Source organism: Suricata suricatta, chromosome 11, assembly GCF_006229205.1.
Source record: "Suricata suricatta isolate VVHF042 chromosome 11, meerkat_22Aug2017_6uvM2_HiC, whole genome shotgun sequence".
Taxonomy (NCBI): domain Eukaryota; kingdom Metazoa; phylum Chordata; class Mammalia; order Carnivora; family Herpestidae; genus Suricata; species Suricata suricatta.
In genome coordinates, this window is record NC_043710.1 from 48601218 (window position 1) to 48622062 (window position 20845).

The 20845-nt window shown below is 40.6% G+C and overlaps 1 protein-coding gene across 10 annotated transcripts in view; it reads left to right on the forward strand.

The window, feature by feature from the left end:
• RIC3 (RIC3 acetylcholine receptor chaperone) overlaps positions 1 to 20845 on the forward strand; it is a 63495-nt gene that overhangs the window by 14417 nt on the left and 28233 nt on the right. For 9 of the 10 annotated variants that reach the window (XR_003915148.1, XR_003915149.1, XR_003915150.1 and 6 more), the window contains exons 2-4: positions 14888 to 15111; positions 16222 to 16297; positions 18554 to 18647. Coding sequence is in view for 7 of the 10 variants with exons in the window: in XM_029956211.1 (XP_029812071.1) it covers positions 14888 to 15111; positions 16222 to 16297; positions 18554 to 18647 (394 nt within the window). In the remaining 3 variants the exon portion in view is untranslated. Of the gene's footprint in view, positions 1 to 4074; positions 4150 to 14887; positions 15112 to 16221; positions 16298 to 18553; positions 18648 to 20845 lie in introns of those variants that run through there. The other variant, XM_029956214.1, reaches the window with a different exon arrangement.

Sequence of the window (20845 nt, forward strand, 5' to 3'; positions counted from 1 at the left end):
CTGTCCACTCGCCTCCATGGCTTGAAGTAATTGAAATACGTTATTTTGCAGTGCCTACAGAAGAAAGAATATACTGATTAACCACTCTGAGGTTGAAGTGATTCCCAAAGGGATGTAGGGGTACTGGAGGAAAGAGGAACTAGAGCAGAGGAGGCTGTCACCATTGGGTAGAGAGGGGAACAGTTTTTTTAAGTATGCTTCATGCCCAGCATGGGGCCTGAAATCAGGACCATGAGATCAAGACCTGAACTGAGATCAAGAGTCGGCTGCTTAACTGGCTGAGCCTCCCAGGCACCCTGAGAGGAGAACAATTTTAAGAGCTATTTTTATTTTTAGTATTTCTTATATTTCTCTGGTTTTTCTTTTCTTTTTTTAAAATATTTTTTATTGAAAAAATTTTTTTTAATGTTTTTTAAAATTTATTTTTGAGAGACAGAGGCAGTGTGAGCAGGGCAGGGTCAGAGAGAGAGAGAGAGAGAGAGGGAGACACAGAATTTGAAGCAGGCTCCAGGCTCCAAGCTAGCTGTCAGCACAGAGCCCAATGCGGGGCTCGAACCCACGAACCATGAGATCATGACCTGAGCCGAAGCTGGACGCTTAACCGACCGAGCCACCCAGGTGCCCCTTTCCTTTTTCTTTTTTACTTTATAATTGTAATTTTTTTAACATTGTCAGAAATTTCAGTTGGGTTTTTTTTTGAGAGCCATTTTTAGGTAGAAGTGGAAGGTGAGGAAGAGGGGGGCATCTTGGATTCGTCTCAGTTTATTGGCTTAGGTGATTAGACAGATGATGATGCCCTTCACTGAAATAGGAATGGAGGAAAAGCAGATTAAAAGGGAAAGACAGTTCAGGAATTTGAAGGCTAGCATCACGTCCCCTTCTTCAGTCTTGTTTCCTACATTGACATCTCTGCTTAGTTAGCCATGCCTCATGTCATTTAGTTCCAAGTATCCCAGCATCCCTGTGCCCTCTTAGAAGGCAGATAATAGCAAATGGAAGCCCATTAGCTGATGGAAGAGCAACCTGTTGCCTCACCCCACCCTCCTTTAAAAAAAACAAAAAACCCTACTTTTCTTAATGCATCCTAAGGATTGCTTGAGATTTTTGGCATTTTACTTGATGACCTAATGGTTTATTAGAATCCTAAGCTGCTTATTATTATTGTTGTTGTTTATTTATTTATTTTGAGAGAGCATGAGCAAGGGAGCAGGAGAGGGAAAGGAAGAGAGAATCCCAGGCAGGCTCTGCACTGTCAGCACGGGGCTCCAACTCACAAACCATGAGATTGTGACTCGAGCCGAAACCAAGAGTTGGACCTTTAACAAACTGAGCCACCCAGGCGCCCCTACGCTTTTCTTTTCTTTCTTTCTTTCTTCCTTTTTTTTTTTTAAATGACTGCTGCTCATCTACTTTGTCCATTTTATGCCGTTCACTCTGTTTTGGAACACAGGTGGTGGGCCGGGTTAGCAGGCAGCCTCACGGGCACTTGGGCTCTGTGCCGCAGTTGCAGACACTCCAGGAGTCAGGTTTCTCCATTTGTGTCCTGGTTAAAAGGCTTGGCTGCTGAAACTGCGGGGACACTGGTGAGTGGGGTGGTCTTTCCCGCTCCCCAGCACAGGATTCATTTTGCGGCGGTGCTGGTCCTTGCTGGGGCTGTTTGCAGGGTGTGGTTGGGCAGGAGCCGCTCTGGAGGACTGCCTGCTGAGGGTGTGCAGGGAAGGTGGGGCCGGGCACATGGTACTAGCAGCATAGGTGGAGAATGCGAGTGCTAGTTTTTCCAAGTGTCTGCCTATCTAGGCTTGGGGAGGAGAAGAGAAATAGCACATGCCAGCCCTTTTGTTGAAGTCTCCGGAAGATCCCTGCACCTCCAGTGTATGTTCTGAGGTTAGTAACTACATCTCCTTCACATGCACCTCGGGCGCTTTTGACAGTGTTGTTTCTCTGCCGTGTCTAAAGTCAGGTTATTACGCTGTCCCTTTGAGGGCTAGGACTCCGTTTCCTATCTGCCCTCAGCTCTCCTGGAGTTAAGCACTTTGATTTTTAAAGTACCCGGAGTTAAACCCTGCTGATTTTAAAAGCTCTCTTTAGTTAAGCCCTGCTGATTTTTTTTTTTTTTCAAAGCCAGATGTTACAAGGACTCATCTTCCCAAGGCAGGTGCCCAGGGCCGGGGTGCCTGGCGTGGGATGAGATCCTCTAGCATCACCATGGGCTGCGTCCTTCTCATTTGTGGTCAGTCTTACCTGGGTTTGGTTCCCACTCTCCTCTCTGTTCCTCTGACCCTTTGTGATGTGGCCTCCATCCTCTTGACAATTACATGTGGAAGGGCTGTTCTGTCAGTCATGGGCCCGTTTTCAGAGTTAGTTGCACAGTATAGCTGTTCCCTCAGCGTGTCCACGGGATGAAGTAAGTTCCGAATCCTCCTACCCTGCTGTCTTCCTCACATTCTCTGAAAGCGTCCTTCTTAGAATCTATATCTAGTCTGAGAGTTACAACGTGCTCACTTCTCTATAAGTAAAAAGCCCACTGTGAATCTTTTGCAAACTAGGACAATAGAAACCTACTCAATTCTTTAAAAATTTCATTTTTATCAATGTAATTCCTTAAAATTTTCTTTTAGTTTAATGACTTTTTTTTTTTTTTTTTTGCAAGTTTTACAGTCTTGGTAGAAATTATTTAGTGGATAGACCTATCCTCCTCACCCATTTGGGACTTTATTTTTGCCCTTAGGATTATTAATTTTCTTTTGTATAACCCAAAATTCATTCCTTTTCATAGAGAATATGGAAACAAAATAGAAGCTCAGAAGTTCTGCTTTCTCAGCATTAAATTTTATCAGGGAAATTGCCTTTTTTGTTCTAAAACAAAAAAGCTAGGCTTTTGGTAAATTTATTTTGGACCTAGGCTGCCTCATGTGATTCTTCCTAGTCTTGCCACTTAATCACTTCTATGTTTTTCTGCTCATCTTTTCTTTTGTTTTGGAAGCGCTACCTCTACATCTCCTTTTTCCCCCCTCTGCCTTTCCTGTCTGCTTGAGAATTCTTGAAATGCCCAAGCAGCAATGCATATTGAGAACTTTACTCTTAGAAAAGGTCTGTCTCGTGCCCTGGGACTCTGTTTCTGTTTTCAGAACTTAATCCTGCTTTCCTAGAGCCTCTGCTGCACAATTCCTTTGTTGGCGTGAACACTGAGTTGGCACGGTCCCTTTCTCCTACAGGTCTCCTTCCGTTCCACTGTCGGTTTCTTCTTCGGCCAAAGTAGCAGCTCCCCTGCTCTCACCTGAACGCACCTGTGTAACATGGAAGCGTCAGCGTGCCGGGTCAGGAACTTGTCAGCTATCCCAGCGTTGTTAGCTTACTGAGACTTGAGACAGGTGCCAGAGTAATCGAAGTCCTCCAGGGTGACAGTGTGCTGCTTTTTTTGTTTATTTTTGAGAGAAAGAGTGCAAACGGGAGGGACAGAGAGAGAGAGGGAGACATAGACTCCAAAGCAGGCTCCAGGCTCTGAGCTGTCAGCACAGAGCCTGACCCTGACGTGGGGCTCGAACTCCCCAACCATAGGATCATGACCCTGAGCTAAAGTCAGACGTTTAACCGACTGAGCCATCCAGGTGCCCGGACAGTGTGCTGCTTTTATGCTTGAAGTCGGTTTCAGAAGAGTCCTGCTCACCACCTCCGTAGCTGGATCCTTTAGTGTTTGCATGATAACGTCTGTCCTCCTGACCCTGCCTGCCCATGTTTTCCAGTCAATGACTCACTTTTGAATACTTATAAACAGGGTTCCTTCCCAGTCCCTTCCCAGTAGTCCAGTTCCTCTGAAATAACTTAGACTCTTCTGTCACCATATTTTCTTCAAGTGAGTTCTGCCCACTGAGTCTTGAGCTGAGATGTGAAAATATATACACATATCGCATGTATATTTATGTGTACATGTACGTGTACATACATATGTAATATACATAATTCTTAAATTAGCTTTTTATGTTTTGGTATATAAGCTTGAAGACAAATTATTTTAGGCCCTACCATTTCTTTTCTCCTAATGAAACATTGAGTGTCTGCTCTGGAGGAGTGTCAAAGAAGAGAGGAGACCATTTGAGAACCTGCAAATGCCTGCAAATGAGGCACTTTTTGAAGTTCAGAAACTTCTAGGTGAGTGGGTATGGAGAAGAATGGTGGGTGTGGAGCACCTGTATTAGTTACCCTGATTGCCATTTTCTATTCCCAAAACTAAAATTAAAAACCTTCAGGATAATGAAGTATAACAATATTTGTAGCCCTGAGAGTAAGTGTGCTGGGTCTTGAGATCCCACTGAAGTTACTGGCAGGCACAGTAGACGTCATCCAGATCATCACAACGAAGTGTACAGCGTGCAAGCCCCAGAGCTTACCCCTTAGCAGACCCAAGCATGAAGAAAACACTAGACTTCAAGAAGTTCATAGTTTGTCCTTCGGCCACAGAGCACAAATAATACCTGCAGTTAAATAAGTTGGATTTATTGCTGAAGCGAGGGAGCGTGCACACCATCGGGGAGCACGCGGCATCACAGGAAGAGTGTTAGGAAAGCTTTTTTGTGACATCTGGGCTTGTGCTAGGGGATTTTGAGGAGGGTTTAAGGATATGGGGCTTTGCTCTACGTCGGATGCCGCAGGAAGTGGGGAACATTCTGTGGCCGGATAGCTTCATAGAGCTGATCTGAAGGGAGGGTGGACCAGAGAACGGCTAAAGCTGTAATTGGTGAAGAAGCAACAGTCCTTCATTGTCCAGGAATGGGGGCTGTTTGGTATTTTTTAGCTTGGACAGTACTCGTGTATTGTCTGTGTTCAGGAAGATTACAGAGTGGTCTTACTCCTGATGGTCACAGAATGGCCTCGTCTGATGTTGAAATTCTCAAATTGCTGATGTTTAACTGGAGAACACCAAGACCTAATTGTGAGTGCCAGGTCAGCTCATACCAACGCTGAGGCCTAGCTGATCATAGCGCTCCAGCTTCTGGATGTCGGAGACGTGTTTTCTGGTTCTCTGATATGATTTATAGGTTTCAGTCAGCACTGAATAAAATTGGGTGGAAAGGGTTCTTAGTGGAAGATTCTCATTCTATTCGAGTAGCAGCTGTAAGACCTAAATATAACTCTTGAATGCAGCCAGTTGTGATAAGTACAGTTAGAGAGGTTCAAGCAGTATGTTCTAAGTGCCTGGGAGTAACAGGAGAAAAAGCATTGGTGGTGAGGACAGTATTTGGCTTGGGTCCGGAAGGATAAACTGGATTTAAATGTGGAGTTAGAAAAGCAAAACCGCTGGTCAGCAACAAGCAATGGCTTAGTGCTAAGAAATCACAAGGCAGCTCAAAACAAGGTGAGAGGTCCAGTTAGGCTGAACCAGAAGTATGTAATGGGAAAGAAATGTGAAGAGGTACTTTTGGACTGGACTATGAAATTTAGTTGTTTAGAAATTTCAGTTTGTAGGGAAGACAAAGCCAGAATTTACCCACTGTGCATGCCTCATGCTTTGTATGATACTTAATCCGTAATCCTTGTAACAACGTGAACAGTCCTTGTAACAACCCCAATTATATCCATTTTACAGATGATGAAAATGAGCTCTAGAAAGGTTCGTTTAACCTCCATTTAAATAGTTGGAAGCCCAGCCAATATCTTAACTAATAACCTTGAATCAAAAGATAATATTGATCTTCACTTTGCTGCCTCCTGTGTAATAGTCTCTTGTCCTCAGTGGGAACCATTGAAAGCTTTTGATGAGAGAAATGGCAAGACCAATTAGAATTGTGCTTTGGGAAGATGACTCCTAACAAAACAGTAATAATGACCATGTGTAGAGTATATGGATTAGGCCCTGGGCCTACACACACAAGTATCTCTTCGTAGTATGTAGGATGATTTGCGAGTGAGGAAGTTGGTAAAAGATGGAGGAAAAAAATCTGGTTAAACGAGCAAAAAACATGAAAGCAGCTCTCAGCAGAGCAGAGTTGAGTGGGGGGAGAATGCAACACGAGGAGGGTCCCTTGGAGGAGACTGGTAAGGAACAGTCAGCTGTGGTCCCAAGCCTCCACTTTAAGTAACGCTGAATTAGACTTGGCCTCCAGAGTTTCCTCAGTATTTAGGGAGAAGCTTACGTATCTTAGGGAATTGGCCCATTAAGATCTTTCTTAAACTGTGGTAATCAAGTATAAACACATTCAGGTTCTGTATTGATTTATTTGTCTTAAGAATGAAATACTGCAGATGGTTTAATGCCACTTTCAGAAAGCTCTTTTGTTAACAGTGCTAGAGTTTTTGTTTTTAGCAGTAAGGATGGTTAATAAGAAGGGAAAGTAGACCTTCACTCTATATAATCCATTAAGTTTGTAGTCCAGCTTATATGCTAAGTGAAATTTTAATAATTAAATAAACTTAAATGTGGGGAAAGCTTTCAATAAACAATTAGAATTTAGTCAGGTTCCATTTTAGAGAGAGAAAGCTAGTGAACACAGCTGTTTTCTATTTTGTAGAGTGCAATTTTAATGTTCTGATCTCATGAGCTGTTTTTTCAAGCAAAAAGTTTTAAGAACCACAAAACCTCTCTGTAATGTAACGAGTAAGAAGAACGTTTGTCATAGTGAATAATAGAAAATAACCTAAATATTCATCAGCTGAGGAGGAGGTAAATAAGTTGTGATGATGGACCTACAAGGAGACACTCTGTAGCAGATGGAGTGAGTGAACGAGAGCTACATATACCAACATGGCACATTTCTAGGCCAAATACTGATCCCAAGCCAGGAAAAAAAAGGACAAACAAGGGGAGTTGCAGAAGAATGAATACAGTATGATACCATTGTATAAAGGTTTTTTAAAAAACTGATAAAATACACATTAACATGAAATTTATCATTTTAACCAGTAGGTATACACCGTGTCATCAAGTATATTCCTATTACTAGATAGCTGTCAGTACTATCCATTCATAATGTAAACATTTAAGACCGTGCTGTGTGTAGCTTGTGGCTGTGTACTTCTGCAGTAAAGTATGGAGCACACAGTCCAGTCCCTGAGTTCAGAGCTGTCTCAGGATGGGACACAGGACGCTGGTGTTCAGTTATGTTTATGTGGCAGGCAGGTATACACGTGCTCAGACATTATCATTTATACTTTTTTGTCCACGTGGAGTATTTCAGCTTTAAAAGTTTCTTTTTAAAAAGATTATTTAAACTAGACATTTGCAGATGTTTTATAGTCATTGAATTTTTAAACCTCCTGGGTTCAGGTCTAAGAAATGTGGTACCAAGATCTAACGCGTGAGGTGGTTCCCTGTTGAGGACAGTTAACTTTAGGGGGGAAAAAAAAATCTCTTCCAAAATGAACATTCTGACCCCAGCCTAGCATCTCAAGAGTACCTTTGGTCACAGGTGGCAGAAGTCTAAAGGTCCCAGCCTAAAGGTCTGGGAGAATGACTCTATTTAAAATACACATGAAAATACACGATTTACTTTTGTCTTCATAGATTTGCCATGAACAGGAGGAGACCCCAGGTTTTGGAAGGTGAAAATGACTTTCATTTTTAGGTCGACATGATAATCTTACAAAAGGACATATATACTAATGGGACTTAGAGATAAGAGACAAGAATTTGAGGGGGAGAGGTCAGAACTAGAGCTATATATTTTGGAATATATATATATGTATGTATGTATATATATGTCTGTGAGAATGAGTGAATTTGCCAAAGGAAAAGGATAAACAAAGAACATGTTGAGATAAAACTCTCCAGGAAAGGATTGAAGAAAAATCTATGCAAGAGACTGAGAAAGAATAGGTTGAAAGACCAGTCAGTAGGAAAAGAAGAGGTCAGGAGAGTAATGTGCCAGAGATTAAGGCAAGGAAGTTTGACAAGGATTTATTCAGATTAAGCAAACATTTATTGAATGAGTAGTATGTGATACTTTCTTTTTTGAAATTTTTAATGTTTATTTTTGAGAGAGAAGGACACAGAGTGTGAGCAGGGGAGGGGCAGAGAGAGAGGGAGACAGAATCCCAAGCAGGCTCCAGGCTCCAAGCTGTCCACATGGAGCCCAACACGGGGCTTGAACCCACAAACCGCAAGATCATGACCTGAGCTGAAGTTGGATGCTTAACCGACTGAGCCACCCAAGCGCCCCGATAATCACTTTTTTGTATTGCCAGATGAGTCTTTTTTTTTTTTTCCCCTTCATGTTTATCTTTGAGAGAGAGTGAGTAGGGGAGGAGCAGAGAGCGGGTACAGAGGATCTGAAGCGCCGCCTCTGCGCTGACAGCAGAAAGCCCCATGAGGGGCTCGAACGGGTGAGATCAAGATCTGAACCAAAGTTGGTTGCTTAACCAACTGAGTCACCCAGGTGCCCCCTTGCCAGAGGAGTCTTAGAGTGAGACCTGATGGGAAAAGTGATTGGATTTGATGATTAAGGCCTAGTTAGTTGCCTTGTTGCTGTAACTATATTGCTTGTCTGTAAATTCTTTAAAGATAGGAGCTGTTTTATTTATCATCTTAATCTCTGTGTCTGGTAGAGTAAGTGTTCAGTGATATGTGAAGTATTATACCAAATACAAAATATGTATTCACATTTTCCCAAGATATAAAACCCATTTTTACTATTTAGCCTATTATTTTCATTGCTCCCTAATTCCTTCTCTTACTTACCTTTGAAAAAAGTATTTCTCCACTTTCCAGTCTGCAAATTCTATCAGTAATATTTCCCTACTTTTTTACCATATCACAGTCAGTTTTCCTTTTTGGAGCCCTTTGTTTTATTTCCTTTCTTCCTCCCATTTACTCCCTCATTAGCTCAGTGTAAAGAAGACCATTCTACCAGAGCTGTTCAGAGGTGGCATGAGCTTCCCGGGGGCAATACTGAGTTTCCTGTTTGGTGTTCAGCAGAATCAGGGCCCCCACTTAGGGAAGGGGAGGGTATGGAACACAGATGGTTAGAGTAATGACTTTTTCAAAAACTTTATTAAGATATAATTCACATACCAGGCAATTTATCTATTTAAAGTGTATAGTCAGTGGTTTTTAATATAGTCAGAGTTGTGCAACTATCACCACAGTCAGTTTTAGAACATTTTTATCACCCCTCCCACATATACGAACACTTCACTCCCATTAGCAGTCACTCTCCTGCCCCCCTCGGCCCTCAGCCACCACCAATCTACTTTTGTCTCCATAGATTTGCCTATTCTGGACAATTCATGTTAATGGAATCATGTAATATATGGTCTTGCATGACTGGCTCTTTCTTCCTTTCTTTCTTTCCCTTCCTTCTTCCTTTCCTTTCCTTCTTCCTTTCCTTTCCTTTCCTTCCCTCCCTTTCCTCCCCTCCCTTTCCTTCCCTCCCCTCCCTCCCTTCCCTTCCTTCCTTGACTCTTCCCTTTTCTTTCTTTCCTTTCTTTGTTTTTACTTAATGTTTACAAAGTTCATCTGTGTTGTAGCATGTATCAGTATTTTATTCTTTTTATGTCCAAATAATACTCCATTTCATGGATATACCACATTTTACTCAACCCATTTATAAGTTGATAGGTTTTTTGCTAAGTATGAAAAATGCTGCTATAAACATTTTTGTACAAGTTTTTGTGTGAACATATTCTTCTTTGGTATACACCTAAGAGTAGGATTGCTGGGTCATGTGGAAACTTTGTTTACCCTTCTGAAGAAATGTCAGGCTATTTCTCAAAGTGGCTACAGTCCCATGAGTGGAGTGTGAGGGTTCTGTTTTCTCCACATTCTTGCCAACATTTATTACCTTTTTTTTTTTTTAATATTTTTTGTTTTTTGAGAGAGAGACAGAGACAGGTAGAGTGTGAGTAGGGGAGGGGCAGAGGGAGAAGGAGACACAGAATCCCAAGCAGGCTTCAGGCTCTGAGCTGTCAGCACAGAACCCAACACAAGGCTCAAACCCATGAATTATGACATCATGACCTGAGTCACTCAGGTGCCCCAATTATATCATCTTAATGGGTATAATATAGTGTATCTCATTGTGGGTTTAATTTGCATTTCCTTGATGACTAGTGGTGTTGAACATCTTTTCAGGTGCTATTTGGCCATTTCTATATCTTCTTTGAAGAAATGTCTGTTAAGAGCCTTTGACCATTTTTAATTGGATTATTTTTTGATGAGTGCTAAGAGTTCTTTATATATTCTGGATATCAAAAGCTTATCAGATCTGTGATTTATAAGTATTTGTTTCTATTCATTGTTTTGTCTTTACTTTTTTTATAGTATCCTTTGTAGCACAAAAGTTTTACATTGATGAAGTCCAGTTTGCCTTTTTTTTTTGTTTGCCTGTGTTTTTGGTGTCCTACCTAAGAAATCATCACCTGATCCAAGGTCACAAAGATTTAGGTCTGTGTTTCCTTCTAAGAGTTGTATAGTTTTTCTACATTTAGATGTTTAATCAATTTTGAGTTAATTTTTAAAAATAGTGTGAAGTAGGATCCATCTTTGCTTTTTTGCAGGTGGATATCTAGTCTCCATACCATTTTTTGAAAGACTTGGATGATTATTAAGCCTCCTCCTGACTCTGCAGATTGTATGATGCTTTGTAGTATATTGGTTTCTGTTATTGTCTAAATAGGTGGATAGTCACGATTTCATATGGTGGCCACACCTTCCCCCAAGGATACATTGTGTCTGAAAACAGGGGTTGCCATTAGTCTTTTATCAGTTTCTTCCAGACTTCTCATTTGCTTTCAGTTGTCCTTCATGAATTTTAAAAAAAAAATTTTTTTTAAGGAAACTGGTTTGCTTCTGGTCTTCTTTGACAGCTCCATTTTCGTTTCTTCCTCTTCTTTGCGCATAAGTACACCTATCCCACCAACACTTTTAGTATGGGAATAGTTCACTCACTTAATTTTTTAATTAGCTTTTTCATTTAGGTAGCTTAGAGGTTCTTTTCAAGCCTAACTGTGGTCTAATAACAATGTCTTCTGAATGTGCCACCAACACCTGGAACTTAGTGTGTGAAAAATGTGTACCCAGTCTTCCGCTGGTCGTAAGCTCACCCATGGTTTTCATTATCTTCTCTTCATATATTAAATTCCTACTAATCTTGGAGTTTTCTGACCTCTTCCTCATTCTTTTCAGTATTAAATGCTGTTGATGACTTCATGCTAAGAGCCCTGGGATCTGTTCCTTCCTCTTCATAGCTGTAGCCAGCATCTCAGGCCCTTGTGTCTCAGAGCTCCGTTATTGCCTTCTTGCTGATTTCTCACGCCCTAGTTTCTCTCTGCGTTGAGCCTCTGTATGCAAATGCTAGATTTAATCCCTCTCAGACACCCTTCTCATTGTCATTTCCCTGATCTTCGACCCACAGTATCAGATTTATACACCACAAGTTGGCATTTAAACCCTCCCCCTCCACTTCCCTCTTATCTCTGGTTACTTCCCTAAATGGAGCCAAACTAATGTAGTAGTTAGCCTTCCTCTTTGTTCTTATTCTCCTCTTGTTGCAAATGTTCTTCTTCCCACCTGGCATGCATTTGCCTCTCTGCTGTTCTGTGTCTCATTTTCTTCAATGCCTGATCCCATTTTCCCCTTTTTCTAATTTCTTTTTGCATTCTTTTAATGCTGAGACATTTAGTTTGTCTAGAAACAAGGTCCATGATGCCCTGTCCTTTTGTGATGGTGTTTGTTTTGAATATACTACTTTTTTAAAGCATTGTTCAATGTGTGACTATTGTTTCTATTATATTTATGGCTCTCTCCTACCTACAGCACAGAGTCCTGGACATGATAGCTGTCCAGTAATAGTATCTTCCTGGATGACAGACTCTAAAAGTTTTGAGGAGAGATGTACAGTGTTCAGCATTGTCGTCATTTTTCAATTTTAGAAATGCAAAATAATGCTTTTTGTTGCCATTACCTGATTTAATTTTTAATTTTTTTTGCTTTATATCAAGTTTTGAAGTCTGTATTCTCAGTATAGTTAAATGAAGTTCAACAACATATTACTACAATTACTAACTCTAGTATATTGAACCCTAGCCATCTGGTATATCACTCTCTCAAGAGAATGGTTAGCTTCCTGAATACTGGCTAGGCGTTTTTTGGAAGGTGTATGATAGTTTTAAAGCCATTACTCACCACTTAATATATTAAGATCCTTGACCATTTAATAGCTACATACATCATCACCAGTGCTCAGAATAAGGAGTGTTGACCTGGTTTTGTTCTACTGTCTGAAGCTCTGCTTCTGTTGCTAACCTACTCTTAAAAAGCATTTCTTCCCACAGTTTCCATGTCCTCCAGAGTCTGTATAGGGAGGGAAAGGAGGATTACTGGAGTAGAGTAGGCTGAGAGAAGATGCAAGGCAGAAGCAGCTTGCAAACCTAGTGGCTAGCAGTCTCCCCTCCCTACCTGGCCACCCACCTTTTTTCTAACCTCAGGAGCACAACTTTTAAAGATAGTCAGCACTTTATAGCAACTTTTCAACATCATGAGTGCAAGTTTCCTTATTATATTCTTTTTAACTCTTTATTTTCAATCTATATGCCCATTCTTTTTCCCATCCATTTGTATCCAGTCTGTGTTTTATGTCCTTATACTTGAATACTTGTTTATATATGTAGGACATATGTAGTAGAATTATGATCCCTTCAGCCTACATAATAGTATTTGCTCATTTTTTTTACTCAGTTCTATGCTTTTTAAGATCTTTGTGTTGCTATAGGTACATCTGAAGTGTGATTTCTGAAAGCTATCTAGAATTCCATATTTGTATCTACTCCATCTTAATTTTCTATTCTTCTAATTACCAAAACCAGAGCTACTTCAAGCTCCCTGCTACATGATCATACAGCAGATTCTCACACAGGTCTATAAAGTCTGTAATTTGCATATAGACCATCCTACTTGAGAATTTCTCTGAAATTGATCCACTGAGTGGGATCACTGGATCACATAGGACATAGACGTACTTAATGTTACTAAGTACTTCATGGCACTAGCCAAACGGCTAGATCAATTTGCCTTCTTACACAGAGGATGAGAGTTCTTGCTTCACCACATGTTTGCCAACATTTCCTGTTATCTGCCATTCTAATTTTTGCCCTTCTGATCGGTATGAACAAGGCAATCTCATTGTTTTGTCTTTAAATTTTTTTAATGTTTATTTTGAGAGAGACAGAGTACGAGAGGGGAAGGGGCAGGGAGAGACGGAGACACAGAATCTGAAGCAGGTTCCAGCCTCTGAGCTGTCAGCACAGAGCCGGAAGTGAGGCTTGAACTCATGAACCGCGAGATCATGACCTGAGCGAAGTCGGACACTTAACTGACTGAGCCACCCAGGTGCCCCTGCAATCTCGTTGTTTTAATTTGTATTTTACTTATTGGTTTCTCTTTGAATTTTATCATCTCTTTATTTACTTGCTAATCCTTTAAGCTTTTCTTTCTATAGGCTCTTTCTATTGGGTTTCTTACGATTTTTTTAATATCAAATTGTAGAAATTGTCAGTTTTAGATATTTAATCTCTTGTCAATTCTAGATGTTGCATAAACTCTTCCTTGTCCTGTTTTTAACTATGTTTGTGGTATTCTTTATCAAACAAATCTGTAGTTTTGTTGAAGTCAAATCCAACAGTATTTCACTGTATAGTTTGTATTTTTACAGTCTGAGTTATGAAATCTTTCTGCTCTCTAGTGTTTTCTGCTCTGTAGTGTTAGTTCCCATTGTTTTTTCTACACACGCTTGTTTATGTGGCCTGTTGAAGAAAGTACTTTGCTTTTTCATCTATGGCTCTCAGGAGCTTGGCACTTGGTGTTAATGTTTGCCCTTGATGGAGGAAAAACAGGCAAGAACATTGATGCACACTCCTTTCTCTAATCTCTGTGCTTCCACTGACAGAAGCCTGTGATCCTGTTTGTGCTCCGTTTGTGAACCTTGTCTGCTCAGTTATAGCTGAGCAGAAAAGAATGCATACCTACCCAAGCTAAATATTCAGAGTCTTGCTCCAAGGAATTTGGAGTTGTGACGAGTCTGTGCTGGTCTCTTGAAGGATCTGCAAATTGAGGGGCTTGCGGGTGACTGTCTTCTGTGTTCACAAAGAAGCTAAAGAAATGGTCTCCACAGAAGGGAGAATGAAGAAGATCCGCACAGAGAAACACAGGAAGAAAAAATAAAAAGCCTTATAGCCCCATAAAGAGGGAGATTGCAGTGGAATGTGAGAGTAGCTGTCTCAGATCATGAGGGCTTTCTGGCTTCCAGGTTTGGGTTCTTCTCTCGTTTGAGACAGATCGCATTTCCTTTTCTGTATTAGTTAGGGGTGGCTGACTGCTGTGACAGACTCCAAAGTGTATAATGGCCCTAACACAATAGAAGTTCCTTTCTCCCTCACATAAACAGGCCCAGATGGTTCTGAGTTGGGGGGAGGGGTAGTGTTGGAGGGCTCTGTACCACACAGTTATTCATGAACCTGCATTGATGGAGGTGCTGTCATTTCATCACATGACTGCAAAGGTCTCCCTAGATATCAGCAGGAAGCCTGCAGAAGGGAAATGCATGTGGAGTTTAATATGTGGAAGGTTTTATAGGCCAGGCCTTGAACCAGCACATGTCACTCACATTCCTCTGGTTGAAACCCCATCACATGGGGTCATTTAACCGTACAGGAAGCTGAAAAATGTTACCAAGCTGTGGACCTAAACAGGAAGGGAAAGTGGGTTTGGATGAGCTGCTGGAGATTGCCACCATCACGTTGATTTTCTGTGTGATGCCTCTGTATCTTTATAATCAAGTTCCTATTTTTTCTTAAACTTGGTTGAGTCGACTTCTGTTATTTATGCCTTAGTTCATGGGGTGTTTTTCATAATAGCAATATTTAAAATAGTAGAGGAAATAAACACTGATTATTTTCTCAGGAAAGTTGGGTCGATTTCCACCTATGATGCATCATCACCAGCCGCCCTCAGATGGCCAGACCCCTGGAGCACGTTTCCAGAGGTCTCACCTCGCAGAGGCATTTGCAAAGGCCAAAGGATCAGGTGGAGGCACTGGAGGAGGTAGCGGAAGAGGCCTGATGGGACAGATTATTCCAATCTATGGTTTTGGCATTTTTCTATATATACTGTATATTCTATTTAAGGTAAGTGGAATCATCTTGATCATATATCAATAAATCTAATATAATAAAAATCATTGTTGGCATTAAAACTCTTTATAGTTCATAACCTTTATTCAAATCCTCTTGAAACCTTGCTTCCTCTTTATGAGGTACTTAGGCTAACTGTTATCTTAGTTTTATAGTGGAGAAGATCTTCTCTCAGAGCTTAAATGGTTTGCCCTAGAATTCACAACTAGAAATGCAGAATTGGGACTTGAATCTGGGTCTTCCATGCTAATACAATGAGAAATAAAGTTCAAAGCCCCCTCCCATGCTAATTTCTTTTTTTTTTTGAATATCTGCAAGCTGAAAAGCATAAAGATATTCTAAGAACTTTATCATTAGGATTAGAACAGTGATTTCCAAGTAGCCGCTGTGAGGCCAAATAATGACTGTAACCAGCACCGCTTTGTCCTTCTTTCCCCTCCCAGGACTATGAAGTACTGTTTTTTTTTTGTTTGTTTGTTTGCTTTTTTTTTTTTTTTTTTTTTTTTTTGCTGAAGTACTGTTTTTAACATCCTCTGCAGTAATTCTGAAACCAAACTGCCACATCCTGACACTAAGCCTGCTGTTTCCTAGCTCTGGGGAGACATTGTTTGGGTCCTTTAAAAGCAGACTGCCAATTTAAGTTCCACCTTCAGGCCATAGCCTGCTGAGGCCTAGACACTGAAGTGGAGCAGAAGTCCTGTTCTGGGTCCTTTTTGGGAATCTTAAATATTCACTGTGCCCCTCTAACCAGAGCGAGAAGTGAGTTCCTTCTTGGCCAGGAACTCTGCAGGGGGCCCAAATTGCCTCTATAAGGACATCCCCGAGGGTTACACACCCCTTTTTAGATGAGTGTGAGCAAGGCAGATGACCTGGAAAGAGACTTTTTTTTTTTTTTTGGTCCTTGATGGTTTTTCACTTGATAACCTTTTATTAGCTCCTTCTCTCCTCTATATATTTATTTTTTTTTTGAGATGTTTCTGTAGTATTGCTGTTTGATTTCTGACTTAATTTTTGTCTTCCAACCTTTTCTTTTTTCGTTTGATATGAGGGGTTCCGTGACTTTGAGGTTCTGAACTGCTGTTGATGTGCTCCTTCAATTCTCAGCTTTCAAAGGGGAAAACTCCTGCAGAGGATCGGAAATGCTCTACAGCCGCAGCTGGAACTGCCCACAGGAAAATTAGTAAGTGCTCTTTTTCAGTAGATGCACAAGTTCTATTGATTCATGCCACCATAATGTAGCTAGAGGGACAGTCTGTGGATATTTCTTAAAAGCGTTTCTCAAAAATTGTCCCAAATTAATCTGATGCCATTTTTACCTAGGCTCTGGGAATTCTCAAGTTTCCATATTGATGTTGGTCTTTTAAGAGAAGGAGTTACAAAAAGTACAAAACTGTCCGTTTACTTTTTTATATTAGCAAATTAATATTTCACATTTGGCATGGGTTACTTCTCATTTCCTGACTTCAGAATATTGGTAACAGATACCTTTATTTCACAAAAAGGAAAACCAATGAAGAGAGATCAAGCCATTGCCAAAACTCTAGGGACAGAGTTTAACACTTCTGACTCGTGGGACATGGTCATCAAATATTTACTGGCCAAGTAGAATATTCTGTATTCTCTGGGGAAATGAAGTGTATATGGCATGGCTCTCCCTCTAAGAATTCAGAGTCTGGGATGGAGGTCAGGAAAAGGAACTTGTGAAAAGTTTACTGTCTAGAAGGGCCTTGGAGAAAGCCTTGCAGCGAGTGATCTCGAGCTGGATCCTGATCCATAGATGGGATGACTTGAGTAAGACCCAGCCTGATGTAGGACAACCGCGGGGAAGAAGGCCTGAACAGTAGGTAGGTAAAGCCATGTTGTTGCAGGCCTTGGAGGCGGAACTGCTTTATCCTGTGGATAATGGAGCCGCCTCAGAGGTTTTAAGAAGAAAGCAGCAAAATGAAATGAGGCTGAGCTTCTGAAGCATCTGCCCGCTGCTGTAACGGCTTTTTAGATTTACTCCAGGCTCTCTGTGGAAGTAGATACCCCAGTCATGGTCTGCATCCTTTACAGAAATCTTAAATATTCAAGGATCCTTTTAAGAAAGTTTTTGTGATAGTGTCTAACCAACAGTGTTGGTAAATGTATCAGAAAAATAATTTTTAAAAGATTTTTGGACTGCATCAGAGTAGCAAACTCTGTATCCAGGCACATGATACACTTAAAAGTAAATAAAATGAATTCCTAAGAACAACTGTTTTATTTTTTATTTTTTTGATTTAAAAAAAAAATTTTTTTTAATGTTTTATTTATTTTAGAGACAGAGAGAGACAGAGCACGAGAGGGGGAGGGGCAGAAAGAGAAGGAGACACAGAACCGGAAGCAGGCTCCAGGCCCGGAGCTAACTGTCAGCACAGAGCCTGACACGGGGCTCGAACCCATGAATGTGAGATCTGACCTGAGCCGAAGTCGGAGGCTTAACCGACTGAGCCACACAGGCGCCCCAGAAAAACTGTTTTATAATGTAGCAGTTGTATCTACTTATTTTTTAATTTTGAATCATGCAGAAAATAAAAATGGGCATTTACATGGCATAGTTCTCTAGACACTTTACAGATGTTAACTGCATGCATAACAATTTGTTCTAGAAGTATTAAAAAGCCTTTGAAATACTATATTTTACAGTGACCTTCTAAAAAGATCTGGGTAGAAGAGTACTCAGGTATGAAACAGAAAAACTGGATTATCTGCATAATAAACAGCATTTTATTTTCCTGCTGCCTTAAACTTCATATCATGTACTCATTGACTTATTTTTTCTGATCTCCTTTTAGGGTCTTGATGTTAATTTCAGTAGATAGATATGATCTCTGTTGAACTTTATGGAGAACATTGGGAGCTAGGGTTACACCATTTCACCCCAAAGGAGTTGGTTGGAATGTTGGACAGGGAGGCTTCAGCCCTAGCTCAAGACTTCCCCTAATGAAGAAGCATAATATTTAAACCACTCTCTTCTACATGCGTTTCAGACTTTGGGTGCAGGTGAAATATTGCCCTTTTCAGGGTCTTAACTCCTTTTCTAAAGTAACTTACAGGCTTGGTACTTTACCCTCCAGGATCACTTAGATTAGAAAGGCTATGTTTATCTTCTTAATTTCTTCTTGAGTAACCATGTAGGGGTATTTTTTCACCCCCAGGTAGTTAGATGGTTGTGCTGTGTTTCTGTGTGTAAGAGTGTGATTTGTTCATTACTCCCTAAACACACATCCTTGAGATCTCAGGCCCCACACGGTGGTACCCTTTGTGTCCTGGCTGGATCAGCTAGAGGGACTCAGCTTCTGTACTGAATTTCACAACCAGGTGAGATTATTGTAGGGTGTCCCAGCCAGCCAGTTTGAGAAGAGAGCTTTGGGAGTTGTGTATGATGGTTTTTAGATTGATGCTTGTTTTTCAGCCAACTTTGAACTTGTTCAACTGCAAGAAAAACTGAAGGAGACCGAGGAAGCCATGGAAAAATTAATCAATAGAGTGGGACCTAATGGTGAGAGGTAGGTTTTCACATAACAGGACTCAGACTATTTCCCATTTAAAAAATTAATTCAAAATTTTGCTTTTGATTTCTGGGCCACTTACTTTCATTGTGTATCATTGTCAACTTATTTGTCACTTACATATGATTTCTCACTAAGCATTCCCGTTTTCATACCATCTGCGTCCCAGAGTCTCAGCTTTCAAGAGTCTGTTGTGTGTGTACATTGTTGTGAGGAGAAGTTTAGGAGCAGTGCTGCAGGGCTAAGTAGCCAGGTTCTATTGAAGATGATTTCACAGCTGTCTAATAATCTGGTTTTACTTAATACCTTTTTTAATCTGCTTGAGACAGAAAAGAGAAAATAGATTAAGTACGATACTTAGCACAATATCCATCCCAAGGACACGGACTAAGGAAAGGATCCAGGAATCAGAATTGAAGTGTCCTTATTTCTGTCCTTATGACCAGCAAAATCTCCTTGTGAAGCAGTATGTCCAGTTGTAATCATTGACCTCCTGGAAGCATAGCGTGGCCTGAGGGAGAAGTGAGGGTGCAACCATGGGCAGAAAACAGCTTTAGCAGGCTTGTTGAGGATGCATGTGGGCTGTGGATTTATGGCATGCATTTCTAGGACATGAACTTAGGGAGGACAGACTTAGTCTGTTTTGTTCACTGTGTTCACAGAGTAGATACTAAGGAAATTCTTACTGTTGAAAAAGAATAGATACTCACTTTTGATACAGCATTTGTATACACGTATTATCACAGTAGAAGAGTAAATGATGGCATTCTTTGCGAAGACGGCCTCTGTGTTAAGGGTCCTACTGAACCCCTCTCATGGATTATCTGCCCATCTTCAATTGATAAATGTCTCTTGAATGAATGAATGAATGAATGAATGTGCAAAATGAAAATCATCATGGGTCCCCAGCTGACCCTACATCACCTTTAATGTTCTCCATCTCAACAAATGGCTCCAGCATCTACTTAATTGCCCAAAGCAGAAATTAGATGTTATCCCTGACTGACCTCTTCCCTCACTTCTATATCTCAGCAATCACCATGTCTTATTATGTATTCCTAGTTAATAATTCTGTCTCCCTGCAAAAGATTCTAAGCTCTGCTAGGGCAGGGATTATCTGTATTCCCAGAGCCTAGCACAGGCCAACAGTAGGCTCTCAAAAAGTATTAGTTGAAAGGGAAGAATGAGTGAATGAATGAATGAATGAATGAAAAAATGCCTTTACCTTTTTGGGGAGGGGGGTTGGCACACAGTGTTCCATTAATTTCATTATAAATTACAGTGCTTGCCACAATAAGTGTAGTTACACCTGTCACCATACATCATTACAATATTGATTATATTCTCTATGGAGTACTTTTCATCTACATGATTTATTTTATAACTGGAAGTTTTATACCTCTTAATATCCTTTACCTGTTTTGCCTACTCCCCCCACCAGCAACCACCTGTTTGTTCTCTGTATTTGAGTCTGTTGGTTTGTTTGTTTTAGATTTCACATGTAAGGGATATCATGGGATTCATCTTTCTCTAACTGATGATTTCACTTAGCATAATACCCTCTAGGTCCATCCATGTTGTGAATGGCAAGATCTCATTCATTTTTATGGCTTAGTAATAACATTCCTCTGTGTGTGTGTGTGTGTGTGTGTGTGTGTGTACACATACATATACATACATACACCACATCTTTATCTATTCATCCCATTGATGGACACTTGGGTTCCTTCCCTATCTTGGCTGTTGTAAATAATGCTGCAATAAACATAGGGGTACGTATTTTCTGAATTAGTGGTGCTGTTTTCTTTGGGTAAATGTCGAGTAGTAGAATTACTGGATCATACAGTATTTCTGTTTTTAATTTTTTGAGGAACCTCTGCAGTGTTTTCCACAGTGGCTGCATCAACATACATTCCTACCCACAGCGCACATGGGTTCCTTCTTCTCTACCTCCTTGCCAACACTTGTTATTTCTTATCTTTTTGATTCTAGCCATTCTGACAGATATAAAGTGATACCTCATTGGGGTTTTGATTTGTATTTCCCTGATGATGAGTAATGCTGAGCATCCTTTCATGTGCCTGTTGGCCATCTGGATGTCATCTTTGGGAAAATATCTGTTCAGGTCTTCTGCCTATTTTTAATTGGATTATTTGTTGGGTGGAGGTGGTTTGGTGTTGAGTTGTAAAAGTTCT